The sequence below is a fragment of the Alligator mississippiensis genome, chromosome 1 (assembly GCF_030867095.1).
Source record: "Alligator mississippiensis isolate rAllMis1 chromosome 1, rAllMis1, whole genome shotgun sequence".
Lineage (NCBI taxonomy): Eukaryota > Metazoa > Chordata > Crocodylia > Alligatoridae > Alligator > Alligator mississippiensis.
The window spans coordinates 48,904,727-48,925,210 of record NC_081824.1 but is presented as its reverse complement, the minus strand read 5'-3'; the positions used below and the strand labels follow the sequence as shown (position 1 = coordinate 48,925,210).

General features: G+C 41.6%; 1 protein-coding gene across 3 annotated transcripts in view; it reads right to left on the bottom strand.

Moving 5' to 3' along the window:
• The window catches only part of MLIP (muscular LMNA interacting protein), a 226,738-nt gene that overhangs the window by 35,763 nt on the left and 170,491 nt on the right, over nt 1–20,484 (bottom strand). For 2 of the 3 annotated variants that reach the window (XM_019497102.2, XM_019497099.2), the window contains exons 11-12: nt 20,298–20,342; nt 11,080–11,205 (exon numbers count right to left, since the gene is read on the bottom strand). In XM_019497102.2, coding sequence (XP_019352647.2) covers nt 11,080–11,205; nt 20,298–20,342 — 171 coding nt within the window. The remainder of the gene's footprint in view (nt 1–11,079; nt 11,206–20,297; nt 20,343–20,484) is intronic. The other variant, XM_019497110.2, reaches the window with a different exon arrangement.

Here is a 20,484-nt window from a genome sequence, read left to right as displayed (position 1 = left end):
TAATGTGCTTAGCAAGACTGTGCTAATGCTAATACTGACTAACATTACTTATAATTAGTACTTAATAACTATAACATGTAATCTTACCCTAAGGCTAGGGACAGACATTACAAATAAACCAGTTTAGGTGATCAGGAACTGGCTTAAACCTGTAACAGAACAGATGTTCAGTGCACATAACCCAGTTTGAGAATGGCTGAAACTGGTTTGAGATAAACCTGGTTGAATGTAGTATCAGACTCAACTGATTTGGCTCAAACTGGTTTATGCAATGTCTGTCCAAGACCCGTTGTTGGTTTCAGTTAAACCAGGCTCCCCCAGGACCCCGGCATGCTCTCTAAGCTTGGTGGGGCTCTCTGATCCACATCAGGGATGGCCTCTCCTCTCTGCTCCCTGGCTGCAGCTTTGGCAGTCTCTGTAGGCATCTGCCTGGCTTCTGCTTCCCCCACCCCCTCCTGCTAAGCAGGTATCCCCCCCATCCCTCACAGACACCTCTCAGTATTAGCTATCAGACCACATGCTGAGCTGTGGCACACAGGACAGAGACAGAATCAACAGATTTCATAGACGTTAGGGCTGGAAGGGACCTCGGAAGACCATCAAGTCCAGCCCCCCGCCCAAAGGGCAGGAAGTCAGCTGGGGTCATAGGATCCCAGCAAGATAAGCATCCAGTTTCATCTTGAAGGTGTTCAATGAAGGCACTTGAACAACCTCCGGTGGCAGGCTGTTCCAGACCTTGGGGGCTCGGACAGTAAAGAAATTCTTCCTTATGTCCAGCCTGAAACGATCTTGTAGTAGTTTGTGACCATTCGACCTCGTCATCCCTTGGGGCGCTTTGGTGAACAAACGTTCCCCAGATACTGGTGGTCACCCCTGATAAACTTGTAGGTGGCCATCAGATCGCCCGTGAGCCTGCGCTTTTCCAGGCTAAAGAGCCCCAGGGCTCTCAGCCTGTCATCGTAGGGTCTGCTTCCCTGACCTCTGATCATGCACGTGGCTCTTCTCTGGACTCTCTCAAGCTTCTCCACATCCTTTTTGAATTGTGGAGCCCAAAACTGGACGCAGTACTCCAGCTGCGGCCTCACTAAGGCCGAGTACAGGGGGAGAATGACGTCCAGGGATTTGCTTGAGAAGCATCTATGGATGCAAGCCAGCATTTTGGTTGCTTTACTAGCCGCAGCATCGCATTGCAGGCTCATGTTCATCTTGTGGTCAATGATGACCCCCAAGTCTCTTTCTTGCATAGTGCTAGCCAACATAGCACTGCCGAGCCTATAAGGATGCTGCGGGTTTTTTTTCCCCCAAGCTGGAGAACCTTGCATTTATCGGCATTGAACACCATCAGATTCTCATCCGCCCACTTGCTGAGCCTGTCCAGGTCAGACTGGATCATCCACCTGTCTTCTGGTGTGGATGCTTTGCCCCAAAGTTTGGTGTCATCGGCGAACTTGGCCAGTCCGCTTCTGACTCCAGTGTCCACATCATTAATGAAGATGTTGAACAGTATGGGTCCAAGGACAGAGCCCTGGGGGACCCCACTGGTCACAGGACACCACGATGAGTGACTTCCATCAATTACTACCCTCTGGGCCCGACCCCGGAGCCAATTTTCCAGCCAGTGGATCGTGGAGGACCCAAGGCGACAATTGGCCAGTTTCTCCAAGAGACGATCATGGGACACCAAATCGGAGGCTTTTTTGAAGTCAAGATATATGACATCAATCTCATCTCCCTTGTCCAGGTGAAAGGTCACCTGGTCATAGAAGGAAATGAGATTGGTCAAGCAAGACCTACCCGCAACAAACCCGTGCTGGCTATCCCTTAAGATGTTGGCATCGGCCAGTCCATTAAGGACGGCCTCTTTAATAAACTTTTCTAAGATCTTCCCCGGGATAGAAGTCAGGCTGATGGGCCTATAGTTAGCCGGATCCACTTTCCCCCTTTCTTGAAGACAGGCACCACATTGGCCTTCTTCCAGTCTTCGAGCACTACACCAGAGCGCCAAGAGTTTTCAAAGATCCACGCTAGAGGCTGGGCTATGATGCTCGCCAGCTCCTTGAGTACCCTGGGGCGAAGATTGTCAGGGCCAGCTGACTTGAAGGTATCCAGCTTCTCAAGATGTTCCTTCACGAAGTCAGCATTAATGGAGGGCAGGGGATCACCCTCACCCGGACTTCCCGGCCCAGTAGCGGGCATGGGCATCCCATGGGGCTGATGAAAGACCGACGCAAAGTACCTATTTAATAGGTTGGCTTTTTCCTGGGCGTCAGTTGTCAGTTGCCCCATCTGGTTCAGCAGGGGTCCAACGTTGCCCCTGCTTTTCCTCCGGCTCCCCACATATCTGAAAAAGGACTTTTTATTGTCCTTGATGCTCAAAGCTAGCTGGAGTTCAGTTGCAGCCTTGGCTTTCCTGGTCTGCTCCCTACAGGACCGGACCAGTGCAGAATAATCCTCCTTGGAGGTGACTCCCATCCTCCATCCTTTGTAGGCCTTTCTTTTTAGCCTCAGGAGGTCTGCTAGGTCCCTGGAGAGCCAGGGGGGCTGCTGTGTCCTCTTGCTGCCTTTCCTCCGAGATGGAATAGACTTAGTTTGTGCATTGAGGATCGCTCCCTTGAGGAGCAACCACTCTTCTTGAACTCCCCTCTCCCTGTGGTCACAGTCCCTTAGGGCCTCACTGACAAGCCTCCTGAGCTTGTCAAAGTTGGCTTTCCTGAAGTCAAGGACTTCCCTGTTGCTGACTGACTTGCCAGCTTTTCAGCGGATGGTGAAGGTGATCAGCTCATGGTCACTGTCACCCAGCTTCCCATCGATCACTAGGTCGCCAACTAGGTCATCCCCAGTAGCCAGTACCAGGTCGAGCAGCGCTTTGCCTCTCATTGGCCCATAGACTTCTTGAGTCAGGTAGAGGTCATCCACGCACGAGAGGAAGCTCTGCGACCGCTCAGATTTTGCTGAGCGATCCTCCCACGAGATGTCTGGGTAATTGAAGTCACCCATGACAACCATGGTCCTGGAGCAAGCTGCCTCAGCCAGTTCCTGGGCAAACACCTGGTCTAGCTCAGGACTTTGGGTGGGAGGTCTGTAATAGACTCCCACCATTGTGTCCCCTGTGCCGTGTTCCCCACGGATTTTAACCCAGAGGGTCTCCAGCCGTCCACCCTGGTCGCCAATATCGGCTTGCAGGGACGCGTAGCTTTCCTTAACAAAGAGAGCTACACCCCCGCCCCTTTTCTCTACACAATCCCTCCTGTACAGGGTATAGCCATCTATCCCTGTGGCCCAGTCATGGGTGGAGTCCCACCAGGTCCCTGTGATCCCTATGACATCGTAATTGTTTGCACTGAGCAGGAGGATGAGCTCCTCCTGCTTATTCCCCAAGCTCCTGGCATTAGTGTACAGGCAGGCAAGTGCCCCCTGGGGGGCTCCTTCCTTGCCCACAGATTTAACCAGGGCTGGGGCTGGGGCGGGCTCCCTTGAGTGCCGTGATCCGCTGGCTTTGCAAGGATTGCTCAGAGGGCCAGCAGTGGCGGTAGTCCCCCCGTCCCCCAATGGGCTTAGTTTAAAGCCCGGTGGAGCAGGTCAGCCAGTCTGGCTGAGAAGAGCTCCTCCCTAGGGGAGAGAGGTGGAGACCATCTCTTCCCAGCAGCTCGCTGCCTCTCTCGCCAAAGAGCGGGCTGTGGTCATGAAAGCCAAAGCCTTCCTGATGACACCAGCGCCGCAGTCTTTGGTTGACCACATAGATCATCCTGTCCCTTCTCAGCCCATAGCCTGAGACTGGGAGGATCGACGAGAACACCACCTGTGCCCCCAGACCCCTAAGCCCTGCTCCCAAATCCCTGTAGCGCCTCATGACCTGGCTGGGAGTGCTCCGAGCCGTGTCATTGGTGCCCACATGAATAAGGAGCATGGGATAGCGGTCTGTGGGTTTGAGGAGCTTGGGGATCCTCTCCGCAATGTCCCGGATGCGGGCCCCTGGGAAGCAGAAGACTTGCCGGGCTAAGGGGTCGGGGTGGCAGAGTGGCCCCTCCGTCCCCCTCAGGAGGGAGTCTCCCACAACAAACACCTTACGTTTTGTCTTGGGGAGAGCAGGGGCGGGAGCTGCAGTTAGGCCCATGTTGCCTGTGGGGGCCGGCAACTCAGCAGGCTCTGCTGGGGCAGCAAGAGGTGCGTACCTGTTGCTCAGTTCTGGCGGGGGAGGGGCCTTGGTGCGGCAGGCCTTAGGGCCCTTGACCACCGTGGTCCATGCCCCTGGCTGGACACAGCAGGAGGTCCCAGAGTCCTCCTCTGGCCTGGAGGGAGACTGTGATCTACCCTCTGCCTCCCGGGGGAGAAGGGCCTGGCAGTAGGAGTCTATCTGTAGGATCACTGCTAATGTCCCCATTTTCTTAATGGGATGATAAACATTGAGTTAGAGGTGATAAACATCCCCTGCTGAGCTGTTCAGGAGTGGGGTGGTGGGAACCCTCCCTAATCACAGCATCCTGCCAGGTCCTGGCCATGCCCCCTCAGCTCTGCTCTGTGCAAGGGAAGGGACAGCTGCTCTAGTGCCCTCCAGCTTCTAGCCTGAGCCACTGCAGGCATGTGCCTGCATTTCTGGGATGTCTGTCTAGTTACAAAACTGATTTAGCCTAGCCAGGTTAAACTAACCTGAAAAGATTGAATTAATTCAGGCTCAGGCTTTTTGAATGTCTGTCCCTAGCCTAAAAGTTTAGAGGATTTGGGCCGCAGTCCATGAATACAAGAACTGTGAGGTTCTTGTACCTACAGAGAACTAGAAACCTCAGAAATGATGGAGAGAGAAGGGGAAGACCATTATCCTGCCCATTACACACATTTGCAAAAACAACCTTTGATGGAGTGGACAATACAAGTTCTAGTGTATGAAAAGGTAACAATGCAGATATTATCTCTACTAACTCCAGGTGGTATTGTACCTGAGGAACGCATCTCTCAGGGATCCCACTAGGAAAGTGACTTAAAAAGCCACTATTGAATTCCATCTACTTTTTAGTTTATTTTTAACATAACAAAAGTTTTCTGAATTATATCAGTATTACACATAAAAACAGAGAATGCTCACCTTATTATACAAACTGTTGTGACTGTAAGGACTATAAGAATTCTCAGGAACATCACATAGGATGCAAGACAAATGACTGAAGGGTCCAGGGGTTAGAGAGTCAGCATGGGAGATAGACTGTGGATGTAATGGGGACTGAGTTGGAGGGATCGGTTTAGTCAGATACAGAAGGTAGCGGGGAGCAGTGTCCTAGAGAAAAGAGAATTTTGTTAGTGGGGGGGAAAAAAAAGCCTTGTATAGAAACATGCACTGTCTTCTCAGGCCTTGCTTACGGTAGAGAAATGCACTGGCACAGCTATGTTGGTAAACCCTCCTAGAGTAGACAAAGGTTAGCCTATTAGTATGAAATAGGCTATGCCAGATAAGAGGAAAAATTGTGGGATTAGCATGTACACAAATCAACCTTCTGATTGTGGTTTAGTGAAAGCTGAATGCACCACTGCTTTTCTGCCACTGATTCAATTATGCAGTCCCAGGATAACTGTTCAGACATACTTTGCAATGCCCTCAGACAAACTATTAGTACTTATAATTCCATGAATCTTTTAAGGATTTAACCCAGGACAAAGGAAATGGACATCTGAACAACTGCACTTTATCCCAGGATAAAATGGTTTATTCTGGGACAAATTTCCCCTGTGTTCATAGCAAAGGTCTCAAAATGAATGTCATCCTCATCAACACCATTTCACAGTGTCAAACAGGCAGGCTTGGCAAGAAGTTCAGAGAAAAAAAAAAAAAAAAATCAATCAAATGGCACAATTAAGATATTATCTACTTTACCTGGGGGTTTTTTAGGTTCTACCACTAACACATATTGTCACTTCAGGGATCTTGTAGATGTAGGAGAATGATGGCAGCATGACTTGAGAGATGCTAAGTTTGTAAGAAGAGGAAATAGGCAGACAAGGAAGAGAAGAAGAATACTGAAACTAGGAGAACAAATTGAATGATGGTGCTATTTAAAAAGTGATTAGCTACTTCTAAAGCTCTGATTTCTATGATAAAGGAAGAAGGACAAAGGCAGTAAAAATTTGCAATTATATCATGCATAATCTTGCAGGATTCCATCTCACATAAGCAAGGGAGCTTGAGTCAGAGAGCTTAACCAAAGAAATATCATCACTGGCTATCTAAAAAGAAGTTGACTAAAAAAAAGAAATCAAAGGCTTGCTTGATAGGAGCACTGAGAGGAGGGTCATCTATAAAAAATGTGAAGGAAGCATTAAATTTTGTATTCCCCTTTGACTTTCAACAATATTATAGTAGTAGCCATTGGGAAGAAAAAAAGATGAGTTTGTCAAGTGGTCCACTTAGATAAGGTCTTTAGATCAAAGAATTATCCACTAAATATATTTAAGTATTGCATTTTTTAACAGATTCAAGTGTTTTAAAGAATAAGTGTTTGGGATTTAGTCCATTATAGTAAATGGAGTCATAGTAGTAACATTGTTATGTATTTGGCTAAACTTGGATATTCCCAAAAACATCTACAAAGAATATCCCCATAGATGTGTCTGAAAACTTTGTAGAACTAGTCTTCTGATTCATAAGTTATCCTACGTTTTCCATGGAATTATGCCAATTTACACCAGCTTCTACTGTGGCACTTAGTCACTATTCTCCATCATCCCTGGACTTCTTTTCCTTTCTCTGTACAAATAAAATCCATTTCTTTCTGATAAACTCGTTAATCTATTTGAGCAGAACCTAATTAATGCATGTTGTTTCTCATTAGAGCAAGACTTTATAGATAAATATCACTGAAAAATTATAAGCCTTTTACAACAGATTTATATTTCACAATTAATGACGAATGTTTATTTTAATCATTTTAAAATATACCAAAAACTTTTTACATGAAGAAATAAAATATATTTATTATGAAATAAACTTTTCCTTTTGTCACAGTCAGAAGCCTATTTATTAAGTGAAAAAAATATTTTTTATTTAGCAGAGTCTTATTCTGGCTTTTGTTATAACAGTCAGATTTTTGCACTGTTTTATTACTTTCCCAAAACTTCAGTAATACTACTCCAAACAGATATCAATTAGAGATCTGCAAAAGACTGCATACAGATATAATGTGTTTTCTGTTGTTATGTAGGATGAAAAAAATACTAAATCTCTCAGTAAAAATCATGGGAGGTAGGGATAAATAACTCAAAATATTTCCCAAGTAATATGTCTTGACAAAGGGCTGGCTTAGAATACCTCATGAGCTCCCTTCCAACCCTACTTTTCTATGATCCTATGTCAGTTGGAGATATATTAATGATACTGTGCCATCTTATCTTTGAAACCAAATGCACTCAATCATAGAAATCCTTGACTTTCAAGACAAGTATATTCTACATGTATGCTTAGCAGTGGTCTGACAATTCCTACTGTCAATAGTAGGCCAACACTGGATGATTCTGAACATTATAGTTATATCATTTAAACCTAGGAAATTGTTTTATAGTTTTGGAACAAAAATAAAAATTCGGTAATGTGACACTTTATTTATTTATTTATTTTTACTTATAACAAGCCTATCAACAGATGGAGATATGTATACAACAAAATACAGCACCATCACCAATAGAATTTATACCTTAAATTAATGCCATAAATTAATTTGGTCACCATGGCTAATGTTCAATGTCAGAAAAATACAAGAAACAAAATCCAGCCTGTCTTTGTTTTAAGATACAGAATTTCTTTACTTTATTAAGAGTACTGTGCCACACAAGACGAAATTCATGGGTAGGGTCAGCTACCAGATGATGAGTGGAGTTGGCAGCAAAGATAGGGAAGGAGACAAGATAGCCTAGAGTCATGGAAGAATAGATTAGAGATTACTTAGAGAAGGTGGATGCTTTCAAGTTGGCAGGGCCAGAGGGCATACACCCTACTATGCTGAAGGAATTGCCTGAGGAAACTTTAGAGCCATGAGCCATACTCTTTGAGAATTCGTGGAGGTTGGGCACCTTCCTTGATGATTGAAAAAGGGCAAAAATAGTACCCAATCCTCCTGACTTGAATCCCAGAAAAGACCATGGAGCAGGTCCTCAAGGAATTTTTTGTGAAGCACTAGAGGAAAATAAAATGATCAGGAATCACCAGCATTGATTCACCAAGAGCAAGTTATGCTTGACTTCCTTCTATGATAAAGTGACAGGCTCTGTGTACAGGAAGTGGGGGGAGAAGACAGTAGTGGATGTTTTATACCTTGACTTTAACAAGGCTTTTGATGCTGTCTCCCATAGCAAATTAATAAATTATGGACGAAAATACTGTAATTTGGTTATATAACTAGTTGGACCATCATGTTCAGCAAGTAGTCATTAATAGGTCAATGACTAGTTGGTAGAAGGTTACAAGCAGGGTTCCCCAGGGGTTTGTTCTGGGGTTGGCATTATTTAATATTAATGATTTGGTATTAAGTGCGTGCTTAACAAATATGTAGATGACACCAAGTTGGATGGAATTGCAGACACTCTGGAGGGTAGGACTAAGATCCAGAATAACCTGGATAAACTAGAGAAATCATCCACAATCAATCAGATGAAATTCAACAAACACAAATGTGAAGTTCTGCACTTGGGATGGAATAATTGCATGCACAAATAGAGACTGAAAAATAACTGGCGAGGTAGCAGTACTGCAGAGAAGGACCAGAAGGCTATAATAGACCATAAGCTGAATATTCGATTGTAACAGCATGCTCTCTCTTTTCTTTTCTTTTTTTGTCAACAAGAGAGACAACCCAGTCTACTGGAGTGTATTAACAGAAGTCTCTTGCATATCAAGAGAAGTGATTCTTTTACTCTGTTCAGCACTAGTGAGATCTTGCCTAAAGAACTGTGTCTAGTTTTGGGGCCACACTTCAAGAAAGGTGTGAACAGATTGGAAAGAATCTGGCAACAAGCAAAAAAATAAAAAAAATAATGATTTGGTGCCTGGAAAACATGACTTACAAGGAAAGCCTGAAAGAATTAGGTTTATTTAATCTGGAGAATAGAAAACTGAGGGTGTTCTGATAACAGTTTTCAAATACCTGAAGGGCAATTATAGAAAGAATGCAGATTGATTACAAGACTAGGAAAATGGCCATAAGCTACAGCAGAGGAAATTTATGTTGGATATTAGAAAGAACTTTCTGACTCTGAGGGTGGTCAGGAATTGGAACAGGCTACCCAAGGAATGTACATCACTGGAAATTTTCAAGGGGAGGTTAGACAGACAATGGGTTGGGCTGTTTTAAAATCAAGGATGAGCTTGCCTTTAGCAAACTGATTAATTTAGGTTTAAATTACACCTGTTCATCATGACCTCATTGGATTTTTCTTCAACAATATTTCTCATTCAGTGTATAATGTCATCCCCAACCTCCCCAAGGGTTTAGAAAAGATGATGTAGGAGGTCAAAAGGCGTATGATGAAGTGATTATAGCGTTTTTATTATGATGATTTAAAAGCAATGTTTTCTTCCATTATCAAACATATCACTTAAAGTAATATCATTAAGACCACTTCATAATGATACGTATTCTTTCTGAGGCATTTGTTAGTTTTAGATAAACTGACTCAGAGTAACTTGATGTATGTGATTTTTATTTTACTTTTTTCATTCCTCCCCATTAGGCTAATTCCGTTGACCTTCCCAATAAAGATGCCTTGGTATAAATGAACACTAAATTTATTTGTAATAACAATGGGCTCTAAATCCTGTCTGTGTAGAGCTAGATTTTAGTGCCTCTTTAGAGGAAAGGACTTGGCACCTAATCCCCAGATGTAGCCACCCTAATATTAATGATTGTTTTATAATATTGTATGTGATGTGCTATAAGGGTTCATCTACACATTGCCCTATGGCAATATTATTACTGCACTGTGCTTTAGTACTTCCTTTTGGAAGGACAGTAACTGCCCATATTGCACTGTATATAATTTTTTTCTATTATACATTGCAACAAGATACAGTACTGCACTGGCTATCTCTACTGTTGATGGTCAAAAAACACACAGTCTTAATATGATTAAAAAAGGATGATATACAGATATTTCAGAATAACTATGATCACAATTGTATGCAATACAGGTCTGTATTTCCTTATCCAAATGCCAAATCAGACAAAAATAATACATCATCTAAATTGGTTCAGTTTTAATAGTAGACTATTTAAGTTAAAAAAAAGAAAAAAAAAAAAAAAAGAGGGAAATGCAAATGGTGCCAGTGAGCTAGATCCAATAAAACACTAATGTGCACAAATCAAGATTTAAGCAGAATTATGGAATCCAAGTTCAGAGTTAAGATCTAAAATGTCTGCTCATTGGGCATCAAACATGGCAGTATCTGAACTCATGAGGAAACTACCTGTTTGCTTCTACAGTTCCTTAGGCACCTGGGCTAGGGACAGATGTTACACATAAACCTGTTTAAGTGATCAGAAACTGGTTTAAACCTGTAACAGAACATAAATTCAGTGCATATAAACCAGCTTCAAAATGGCTGAAACCGGTTTGAGATAAACCTGGTTGAATGTAGTAGTATCAGACTTAACTGATTTGGGTCAAACTGGTTTATGCAATGTCTGTCCCAGACCCCTTCCTGGTTTAAGTTAAAACAGAGTTCCCCAGCATCCCAGATGCTTTGCAGCCCTGGGCTGGGCTCTCTGCTCCAGAAAACAGGCTGGCCCCACCCATCCCTTGTTTAGCCAGAGCTCGGGGGCAGAACGCATGCCCGGCAGAGTCTGCCTGGCACGAACTCTCGAGAAAGAATTCTAGGTTCTGGATTCCACTGCATAAGCAACCTTGCTACCCAGCTCTGGCTTTGGGATTCATGCTGGGAGTTAGATTCCTAGATCCTATATTGGATTTCACCCAATTCTTTACTATTTCTTTTCTGAAAATAAAAGAATTTGTCCAAAATAATAGATCAAGATTCAATTAATCATCTTATATGGGAATGACAACCACCAAAGCCCCTTGAGAATGTTTAATTAGAAAACGTACCTGTTCAATATCTGGGTCTCTGCTTTCTTCAAGATATTTTTTGAAAGGGTTTGGTTGATATGGTTCCTCTTTTTTTAACAAGATTTTTGTTTTCACTGGTGCTGGACGAATGACACCAGGTTTTGTCTAGAACCACAGCAAGTCATGGGAAGAAAAAGACAGATTAATAAAACTTAAGTAGCAATAATCTATAGATCTTACTTGGTCAAGCATGGTGCCATCCAGGAGTAGAGAAAGGTAGTTAGCCATGTTAGTCGGAAGTCAAACATGGCGGTACCCTGCTAGTTTCTGAAGTGCCACCCTGCCTTATCTTCAACTTCAGACCAACACAGCTAAGTATTTCTCTCTAGATGGTATTTGTTAGCTAGACCAGTTCTAGTACTATAGAAGCTATTATATTTCAAAGATTTCATTTAAAAAAATTCAATCACAAAAATGATTCCATTTTCTTATCGACTGGCCTGTTTTTATTGCAAAATGCAGAAAAAATGTGACATCAACTATTTTTGTAGCACAGAAACCTCTTCATTAAGATCCATTTGTTATCAGCACAAAAATAGAAGCTAGACTGTCAAACTGTTGTTTGTGCAACCTTTTGCTATCTGTTCAACTGCATCCTAATGACTTAATCAAGTCACAGTTTATGCACAGCCACATGCCTGTTTATACATAGCAAATTCCATTATGAAGTTTTCAAAAAGGCAACTGAAAAATAAACAATAAAAAGGCCAATTGGTGATGTAGGTATCTTTACTGATACCCAGGCACTACCATATGGAAATAAAGCACTTTTTAGTAAGCCAAAACTTAAATTCCAGACAAATATCATGTGAGATATCCAAACATACCAGATATAAATTTAAAATAGATGAATAACAGAAGCTTAGCATCCATTGGCACAGATGTAATTAGAACTCTCTATGCTAATACCGCAATATATTCACTCTTTAATCATAGGGGAGAAATGAAGAAAGAAATGAGTGGAAAGGGACATTCACATGCTTCACAAGGTGGGGTTCCTGACTACAAAACAAGACTCCTGACCATGAAAACAACTAAAATCTGGTTTAATTCCATATCACAGAGACAGACAGAAAGCCTCAACAGACTAGTCACTGGTCCAAAGGGCAGGACTTTACCCTAGGAGTTAGGAAGCATGGGTTGAAAAACCTGCTCTGAATTTGGCAGATCTGAGGCTCAAACCCCCATGGGAGTGCCTGATAAATATGTTTCTGTAAAAAGTTTTGATTTTCTGGCAAAAGCCTTTTTGTCAAAATTGCTGACTGGCACTTCCACAAAGATTTGACTGTTGCCCATTCCTAATGTTTGGGCTCCACTATCTCCATTTCAATTTGGCCAGAATTATCATATGATAATCCACACAAAGAGGAAGAGGCAAAACTGCAGGGTACATAGTAGCTAAAATAAAATCTAAGAATACAAGATGAAGGAGTAATTTTTCTGTCTTTATGGGTAAATGCCATCAGGTCTAGAGATTAACTATTCTCAGGAACTGGTCTCAGACTGTATAGTGAATTCATCCAGGAACTAAGAAAAAACACAAAGTTCCCCACCTTCGGTTCAAAGAACAATTCTTCAAACTTGCCTTTTCTAACAAACACAGAGCAGTCTATACATAAAAAAAGAACTTCTTTCTTTTTTTCTGTCTTCCACCCTCTCCCCCCAAAAAAACAAAACAAAAGCCTATAGGTTAAAATAGCTTTAAAATTGCAAAGTCAAGCTCTCCAAAGTTAGGAAACACTAGAATTAAGGCTGCTTGTGCATTTATTTGCCCTACCCTGTCCCAATCTCAGTCTTGCCTCTTTCCCACTCCAGTACCATGCCCATCCTATTGGCCTCAACTACTCCAGTTTCCATTAATCAGTCATCTAATCCCAGTCCTAGTCTGTCTAGAAAGCCCTCTTGACTTCCTATCCTTGTCCCTTCCCACACCCAGCCCCTGTCACATTTTTCCAGATGCTTCAAGCATACCACCAAGTGCCTGGCTCCTGACCCTAGTCTCTTTACCCAGTCTCAGTTTCCCCTCTTCCTGGCTCTTGCTTTCATCTCTCCCCCATCTGTTTCATTCAGCCCTGATCTCTAGTTGCTGAGGTGAGAATCAGGCTGCACAGAAAGTCCTGCTTCGCTCCACACTTTGACACGCTTCGTGCAAACAGAATCTTCAAGGAATTTAGCTCCAAGAATCAAAATTTCTGCTTGTCACGGGCTAACCACAATTTTTCTAAGAGTTGTAACTTGGGTGGGTTTTCATGGGAACAGCAAAAGTTTTTTTCCCTTGCAAAAAACCCCCAGTCCCTGTTAATTTTCAAGTCCCAGATACAAAGGATGGGCATAATTGTGCTTTTCAACAAAAAGGCTGCTAGAGAGTTTTAGCTGACAGAAAAATCTCAGTTTATAGCAAATAATCCATATGAAAAATTTTACCTCAGAAGAGTTAGTATTGGCAAAGTTCTAAGCGACTGAAAAACAGTTTTATTTTATTTTATTTTATAACCCTAATTATACATGGTGGGTGCATCTACATGTGCACTTTACTGCAGACTTGACTAATTACTTCTACAGCAAAGTTTCACCATTCACATATGTACCGGTATTAGAGTGCTGTAAATTAATTAATTCCACCATAAGATAGTACTGTTGGGGACTGTGCTACCTTATGGCAGAGTAATTAACTGCAATCAAATGCTTGTGTGGATGGTGACCCCCACACCCCCACCCCAGATGCAAACCGCACCTGATCAGCCCAGCCAGCCAGAAGCCAGACCAAATTATCTTTGGTACTATTTTAATGAAACATGCTACTAGTCCAGATGACATCATATTTTCCCATTTAAAAAACAAACAAACAAACAAACAAACAATGGATGAGTAGGCAGAGAACAGAAATAGGAATTAAACATGTATTCTTGGTGAAAGCTGAGTGTTAGGGAGCTTTGGGGCTTTATGTTGTAACTACAATTTTCAAATAACTAAGCTATGGCCTTCTCTAATATGGCTACAGAGAACAAACTAAGTACCCATGAGATATTTGTTAGACATGCAATTTTGTAACCATAAGGCTGTTCCTGAATTGTTTTTATAGGTACAGCTCATAGGAGCAACTTGCATAAAGAAAATCAAATAGATGGAGTCATGGCTTCCAGTACCCTTACTTGCTGGCCAGCAGCATGTGAAGCAGCATAAAGAAAACCAATGCTCTGTAGGATTTTCTACAAAGGCTTAAGTAACATGATGAAGATACCGTGCCATCTCATTATTACCAACAATATAACTAGGTAGTTGTCTTTGAAAAAAAAGTTTAAGAGTATTTAAAATGTGGAACAAGGTTGAGAACTAAAGCAGATTAAAAAAAAAAAATCAAAGGAATAGACAAAATGTGAACTCAATCAGTTTTAATGGAAGGTGGTTTAAAGCTGGTATGAGTAAAATGTTTAAAATTAGAACAGTTAGAAAATTTTCTAACAGTAGGAAATTAACTTCTAAACAATGCATTTGAGATTGCTAGACTGGGAAATAAATGCAGCAATCTTGCTGTGTAATTTTAAATGCTTGTTTCATTAATTTTAAGTTTGCATCAAACTGACACCCAGGGGTCCCCATCCCTGACATTATACATATAATACACTATTTAAAAAAAAAAAAGACAAATAAACCTTATAACAAAAACCTCTTTGCCTCCCCATAGCCACTTCCACAAAGCACCAACCATTCCTTACCTCCAGCTCAGATGTTACCTAGGAGCCCTGCTGCCCAAGAGCTCCTCTCTCTGTGGCTCTCAGGGCTAGACTCCCTGTGCAGCACAGGCCCTGGGTTTATATGCTTCAAGCCTGACCCCGTTCTGGTCAGGTCACTTGCTAATTGGCCCCTGCCACATCTAAAGGCTGCTTCTCATGCAGCCTCTTCACCTCCAGAAGTGACAGGCATGCTAAGAGCCCTGTCACAATCACTCAACGTCATCCTCCTCCCCACCCCCACCCCCAAGTGGCTGGAGAGGATTTGCAAGGGAAGACTTGTCCTTTCAACAAAAAGTAAAATACATACGAAATAAAAAGAAAGACAAGATCAAGGTGGCATAGCAGTCATTGAGTCATTACTGTACAGACAGCAGAACCCATGGTCCTACACAACTGTGTAACTATGTAATTAGTAGCCTATTGAGCTACCTCAGATCATCAAGGATAAACTATCTTTACATATGAAACAGCCTACAAAAGCGTGCTGTAGGAATGCTTTTAGAGCTGCATTTTCTAAACAGCATTGACTTCAAGTGCACTCAGTTAGATGAGTCATACCTGCCAACTGTCTGACACATATCAACTAGCAATCAGAATTTGAAACACATTATTAGCTACCTGTAAAGTTAAACAAAATCATTGCTTCAAAAAGGAGAACCTGTACTCTTCTTTCAGTAGCAGGAAAGACAATAGATAAAGTCCCTGTAAGCAAGCTGAGATTCAGCTTTCACACACTAATCTGAATCACAATACGGTCACCAAAAAAATCAAAAGATTGTTATTGTGTGGTAAGCATTATAGATGAATAATAAAGTGTTAACTGAAAGAGAGGCAAGTACATGTTCACCTCACTTTTTTGTTACGTTTAGAGTAGTTCCCAGTAGCCTTCCCAGCTTATAGGCTGCTTCTTTATCAGGAATGAAATGGGGCTGCCATTAGTAAATCTGATCCCAGCAGGACCTAGTTTTTATCACTTAGTTCCTATGAGATGACATCTGAGTACTTCTGGGCCCTAGTTTCCTACAGCTCAGGACAAGGGCTTGTTATAATTGTGCTGAGCCCTTCTCTGGTTCCCTTCCTATCACAGGGCCATTTCTGCCAAGGGGTCAAGTGGAAGGGCAAGTATACTGCTCACCACACAGACTAACTCCTATGACTTTGCAGTAGTAGCTTTGAAACCAACAACAGGTGCCTCTACATGTGCAAATAATGTACTTACATTTTCTGCATCTGAATGTGTGTCCATTAGAGCAAATTTGCTCCCAACAGGACTAATTCAGTCCAGCGCTGCCCCTGCCTTGCTCTGCCCCCCTGCAGCAGCCAGAAGGAGCTCCAGCCTCCCCCGAGTGCCAGCCCCAGACTAGTAGTAGGAACAGGGCCCAGTCCCAATCTCCTTGGGCCATCCCATCTCTGGGAGAAGCTGCCTCCCAGTCACCCAGTGATCAGGACTGCTCCTGATATCTGTGTGGTGGGGAGAGCTGTCTTGGCTCTGGAGGAAGCTGCCTCCCAGCTCCCAGCAACCAGGATCTGTCCTGATCTCTGAGGGGCAGAGAGAGCTGTTCTGGCTCTGAAGGCAGCTGCCTTCCAAGCCAGTTCCAAGGGGAATAGGGGCCAGACCTGATCACCAGGGATCCTGGTTTTCTCTAATAAAAAGCAATCCAAAATTCTCTGCTTTAAAAAAAAGCTAAAAATCCACATTTTTCCATGATTAAAACAAAATGCCATATCAATTCAAATAATATATAGTGATATTTTGTTTTAATCACAGAAAAAAATGTAGTTTTGGGGTTTGTTTTAAGGCAGACAATTTTGGATTTTTTTTATCAGAGAAAATCAGGATCCCTGCCAATCACTACATGGCTGAGAGGCAGCTACCCCTAGAGCCAAGATAGCTTTCCCCACCCTGTAGAGATTGGGACCGTCCCTGATCACCCTCAGCTGGGAAGCAGCTGCCCCAACAGTCAGGACAGCTCTCTTCACCCTGCAGAGATGGGGACCAGTCCTGATTGCTGCACAGCTGGGAGGGAGCTGTCCTGCAGCTGGGACAGCTCACCCTACTCCACGGAGATTGGGGCTTAGCCAGGCAGCAGCGGCTTTCAGTTAGGGTCTACTTGTTTGCTTTTGCTTTTGCATCATCCTTCAAAAGATCAAGGAATGAAACAGTAATTTACTTCAGATTTTGTGCCATTAATGTGCCGTTTTTCTAATACCTGTACGTATTGGTATTATCAAACGCTGCATTAAACTAATTTAATGCACAGTAATTGACATGACTTTAGATAGTGATGCTTTACTGTGCATTAAATTAGTCCAATGCGCAGTACAGCATCTTGTGTAGATGCACCCAACGTAATTTATTGATGTGTGACAGGAATGTCTTTTCATTGTTGCTTTGGGTCCATTTGTCTCTCCAACCCACATTTCCAAATCTAACAACAAAAGAGAATTAACACCATTGCAAAACTCTCTTCCTCTTTTCATGCTGTTATTTATTTTACTTGAGATATCACCAGAAGATACAGATTGTTTTTCTTTCCACTGCAATTTACTTGATAAACAGCAATCACTGAGGTGTGCTGTCTTTTTCACAGTTACCATCTGTGTTCAGTTATTCTATTTAGAACCTCCTTCAGAGTGTTAGGATTTAGAGCCCAGATCCTAGCCTCTGTTCTGGCTCCTCTTCTCTACATATTCCTTACAGCATAATCCCAGATGCTTTGCCTAGTCAACTTTTCCCCACTATTCTTCTTCTGCCTTGAGCTATTTTTCATGGGGTAACAGGTGTGCCATTGAAGCCACTTATACATTTTAATGTGTCATTATAAAGATCTTAAATTTATAAATGCAATAAAACATTCCATGGTATGAATCCAAGTATAATAATTTTCTCACTTACTGCACTTGAAGACATGAAGGCAAATACCAAAAGTAAAAATAATTTATATTATTTTGGCTACATAGTAAATTATTCACATATATCTGTAAAGACCTATGGGAAGGACAATTATTTTATCTGCTGTTGTGCTGATGGAACAACACAACAGTGCTCAAAGAGTCACCACTTTGTAGTGCAGTCTGTTGGTACCTTTGGTCACACTTAAACATTTGAATTGCATGAACCTTGTAATTTTTTCAACTACTTTTATATATAAATCATAACTTTTTCAACTAATACTGCCCTTCAGGAAACAGGAAGATCTGATCAAGATCAACTGTAACACCTGAGCTTCCATCCACAATGCATAGATGACTCTTGGAGGATATACTCCTTAGTAAAGGAACAGCAATAGGCCTCCAAGTCAGCCGAACATTTACTAAAAAAAATTGCATGACTCCAGCAAAAGTTTCTAAATTTTGTCCACTTACCTTTCCCCCTGCAGTTTCAACAGTCTAAGGCAATGGTTCTCAATATTTTTAGACTTGAGGCATCTTTGGATAGACTGGACAAGCCCCTCAGAAAATGACACCTCTACATTTTCACTCTTTTATTTTTTAACTACAGAAAAATAATAGACCAATCCTTTGTTGGAAAGACCTCAGAAAAACCACAACAGATCAGAAGGTTTTTAACACTATAGATTCCCATATGAAAACTCTGGGTTTATCTTGTGAATCATGTTTGTATTACCCAGTGTTACCACTGGGTAACATCCTGCAGCAATCCTTAAATGATCTCAAGGCACCCAAAGGTGCCTCAGCATCCTGATTGAGAGTCACTAGCTTAAGAATTTATTATTTATTTTGTTTTCTCTCTCAAATTATTGTGTAGAGTTTCTGTGTGGAATGTTCTTATGCATAATCCCCATTTCTTCCTAGATATGGTGAGAATTCAGTGATGGATAAAGTAATATGATACTGCTGTAAACTAGGCCTACCCAAAAGTCATTTATATGCATCTAAATGTCAAGCAATCAAGCTGGGCAGAGTACTGGGACACAAGTGCATGTGCTGAGCAGGGCCAAGAAGAGGAACCTATGTCCAGCAAACCTTAGGTGTCACTTGGAACTATGATGTGTTCTACACTACAACCAGCTCTGGCTAGAATTTGGTACATTAAGAGGTTACAGCTTGCTTTATATCAAAGGGAATTATTTTGACATAACTCTTGAGGTTAAATTGCCAGTCTGCTCATTCAACAGTTGATTTAGTTCACAGAATTTGGTGTTCAGCAACTTTGAAACTAAAAATGTTATTAGTAGTCTAATACATAGACTTATAATGAATGAATTATAGGAAAATCACTTCAAGGTGTTAAATTGTATGCAGTATAACTCAGGACTGATTGCTTTATATTTACTGAGGCTTCCACACAAGTGTATGATGCAGAATATTATCTACTTTTCTCTTACTCCTTAAAAACATGTTTGACATATTTTAGTCTTCTGATTTATAATGCCCTCCACCCACATCTAGAATTAATATCACTAACCTGAAAGGATTTGAGTTCTCTGAGTTATTAATGCTTAAAACTAATTAGAGATGAGGAAATGTTGGAAGCTCTGCTTTGGATGAATATAAACACTAATGGATATAAACACCAACTGTTCTTCTATTGCTTGTGATTATACATATCCATCTGCCAAACCCTACCCTTGAATAAATATGGACAATAATGGTGAAAGAGGGATTATGATATATGAACATAAAAGACTTAGAAAAATAAGCATGTGATAGGAATGACCAATGCCATTTGACTTCAGTCATATATACTTCATGTTGCAGGAAGAATGTTGCTATTGCTGGTGATGATGATGACATGTGCAACTTCGGCTTTATAGCTATGGCCCTGGACTGAGTCATCATGGGATACTTACTTTTAGCTAGATTGTCAAGTCTAGTAAGAAGTGGCACAATGCAAACATTTTGCTGAACATTTTGTCAATCAGCCCCCAGGTACTTTAATGAGCTCAGAGCCATACTGAAAATCTGGTCCTTGTCTTGCTGTAGCTCAGTTCCTTTCCCTACCTGTATACTATGGATAATAAGATTCCCTTATTTGTCATAGGGACGAAATATACAAACACTTTGGTTTTGCCTTCAAGTACCAGTTTGGATCTTATTCTCCTCTCACTTTTCACTGGTTAAACTACTTTTGAATTAAACATGTGACAAGAAGAGGAATCCAGAAAACTGAGAATAAATTTTCAATCAAAAATGAAAGTTTGAATGATTTAAAAATGGCCACCAGGAGGTAATCAGCCTCCAAATTACCAAGACCTCTCATTCTGTGTCAAATCTTGAAGTCTGTCCTGTGTTTACACCCCATTTGTAGATGTTTGTCAGGCATTTGTAACAAATCCATGTTTGGTATGGAGTATGGTAATATACTGCTTAGTACTTACATGCTAGAGTATGAACTGCAGAATCCTTCAAAGGATCAAGGAATGAAACAGTAATTTACTTCAGATTTTGTGTTTATCAGTATTTTGAAAAACAGCATAACTCAGACATAACGATACATACCAGTTGACTCTCTGTCATTCCAGGTGCTGATAAGAAAAGATTAGCCTGCAAAAAGTAAATATATACCATATTACATAAAGCAACATAAAGCCTTATACAAGCCACATAATCTGAGATAGAAGAGAAAACTGATTTACAAAAGAGGGAATCCAAAACAAAAACTGTTTTCACAGATTATTAGTGGTTC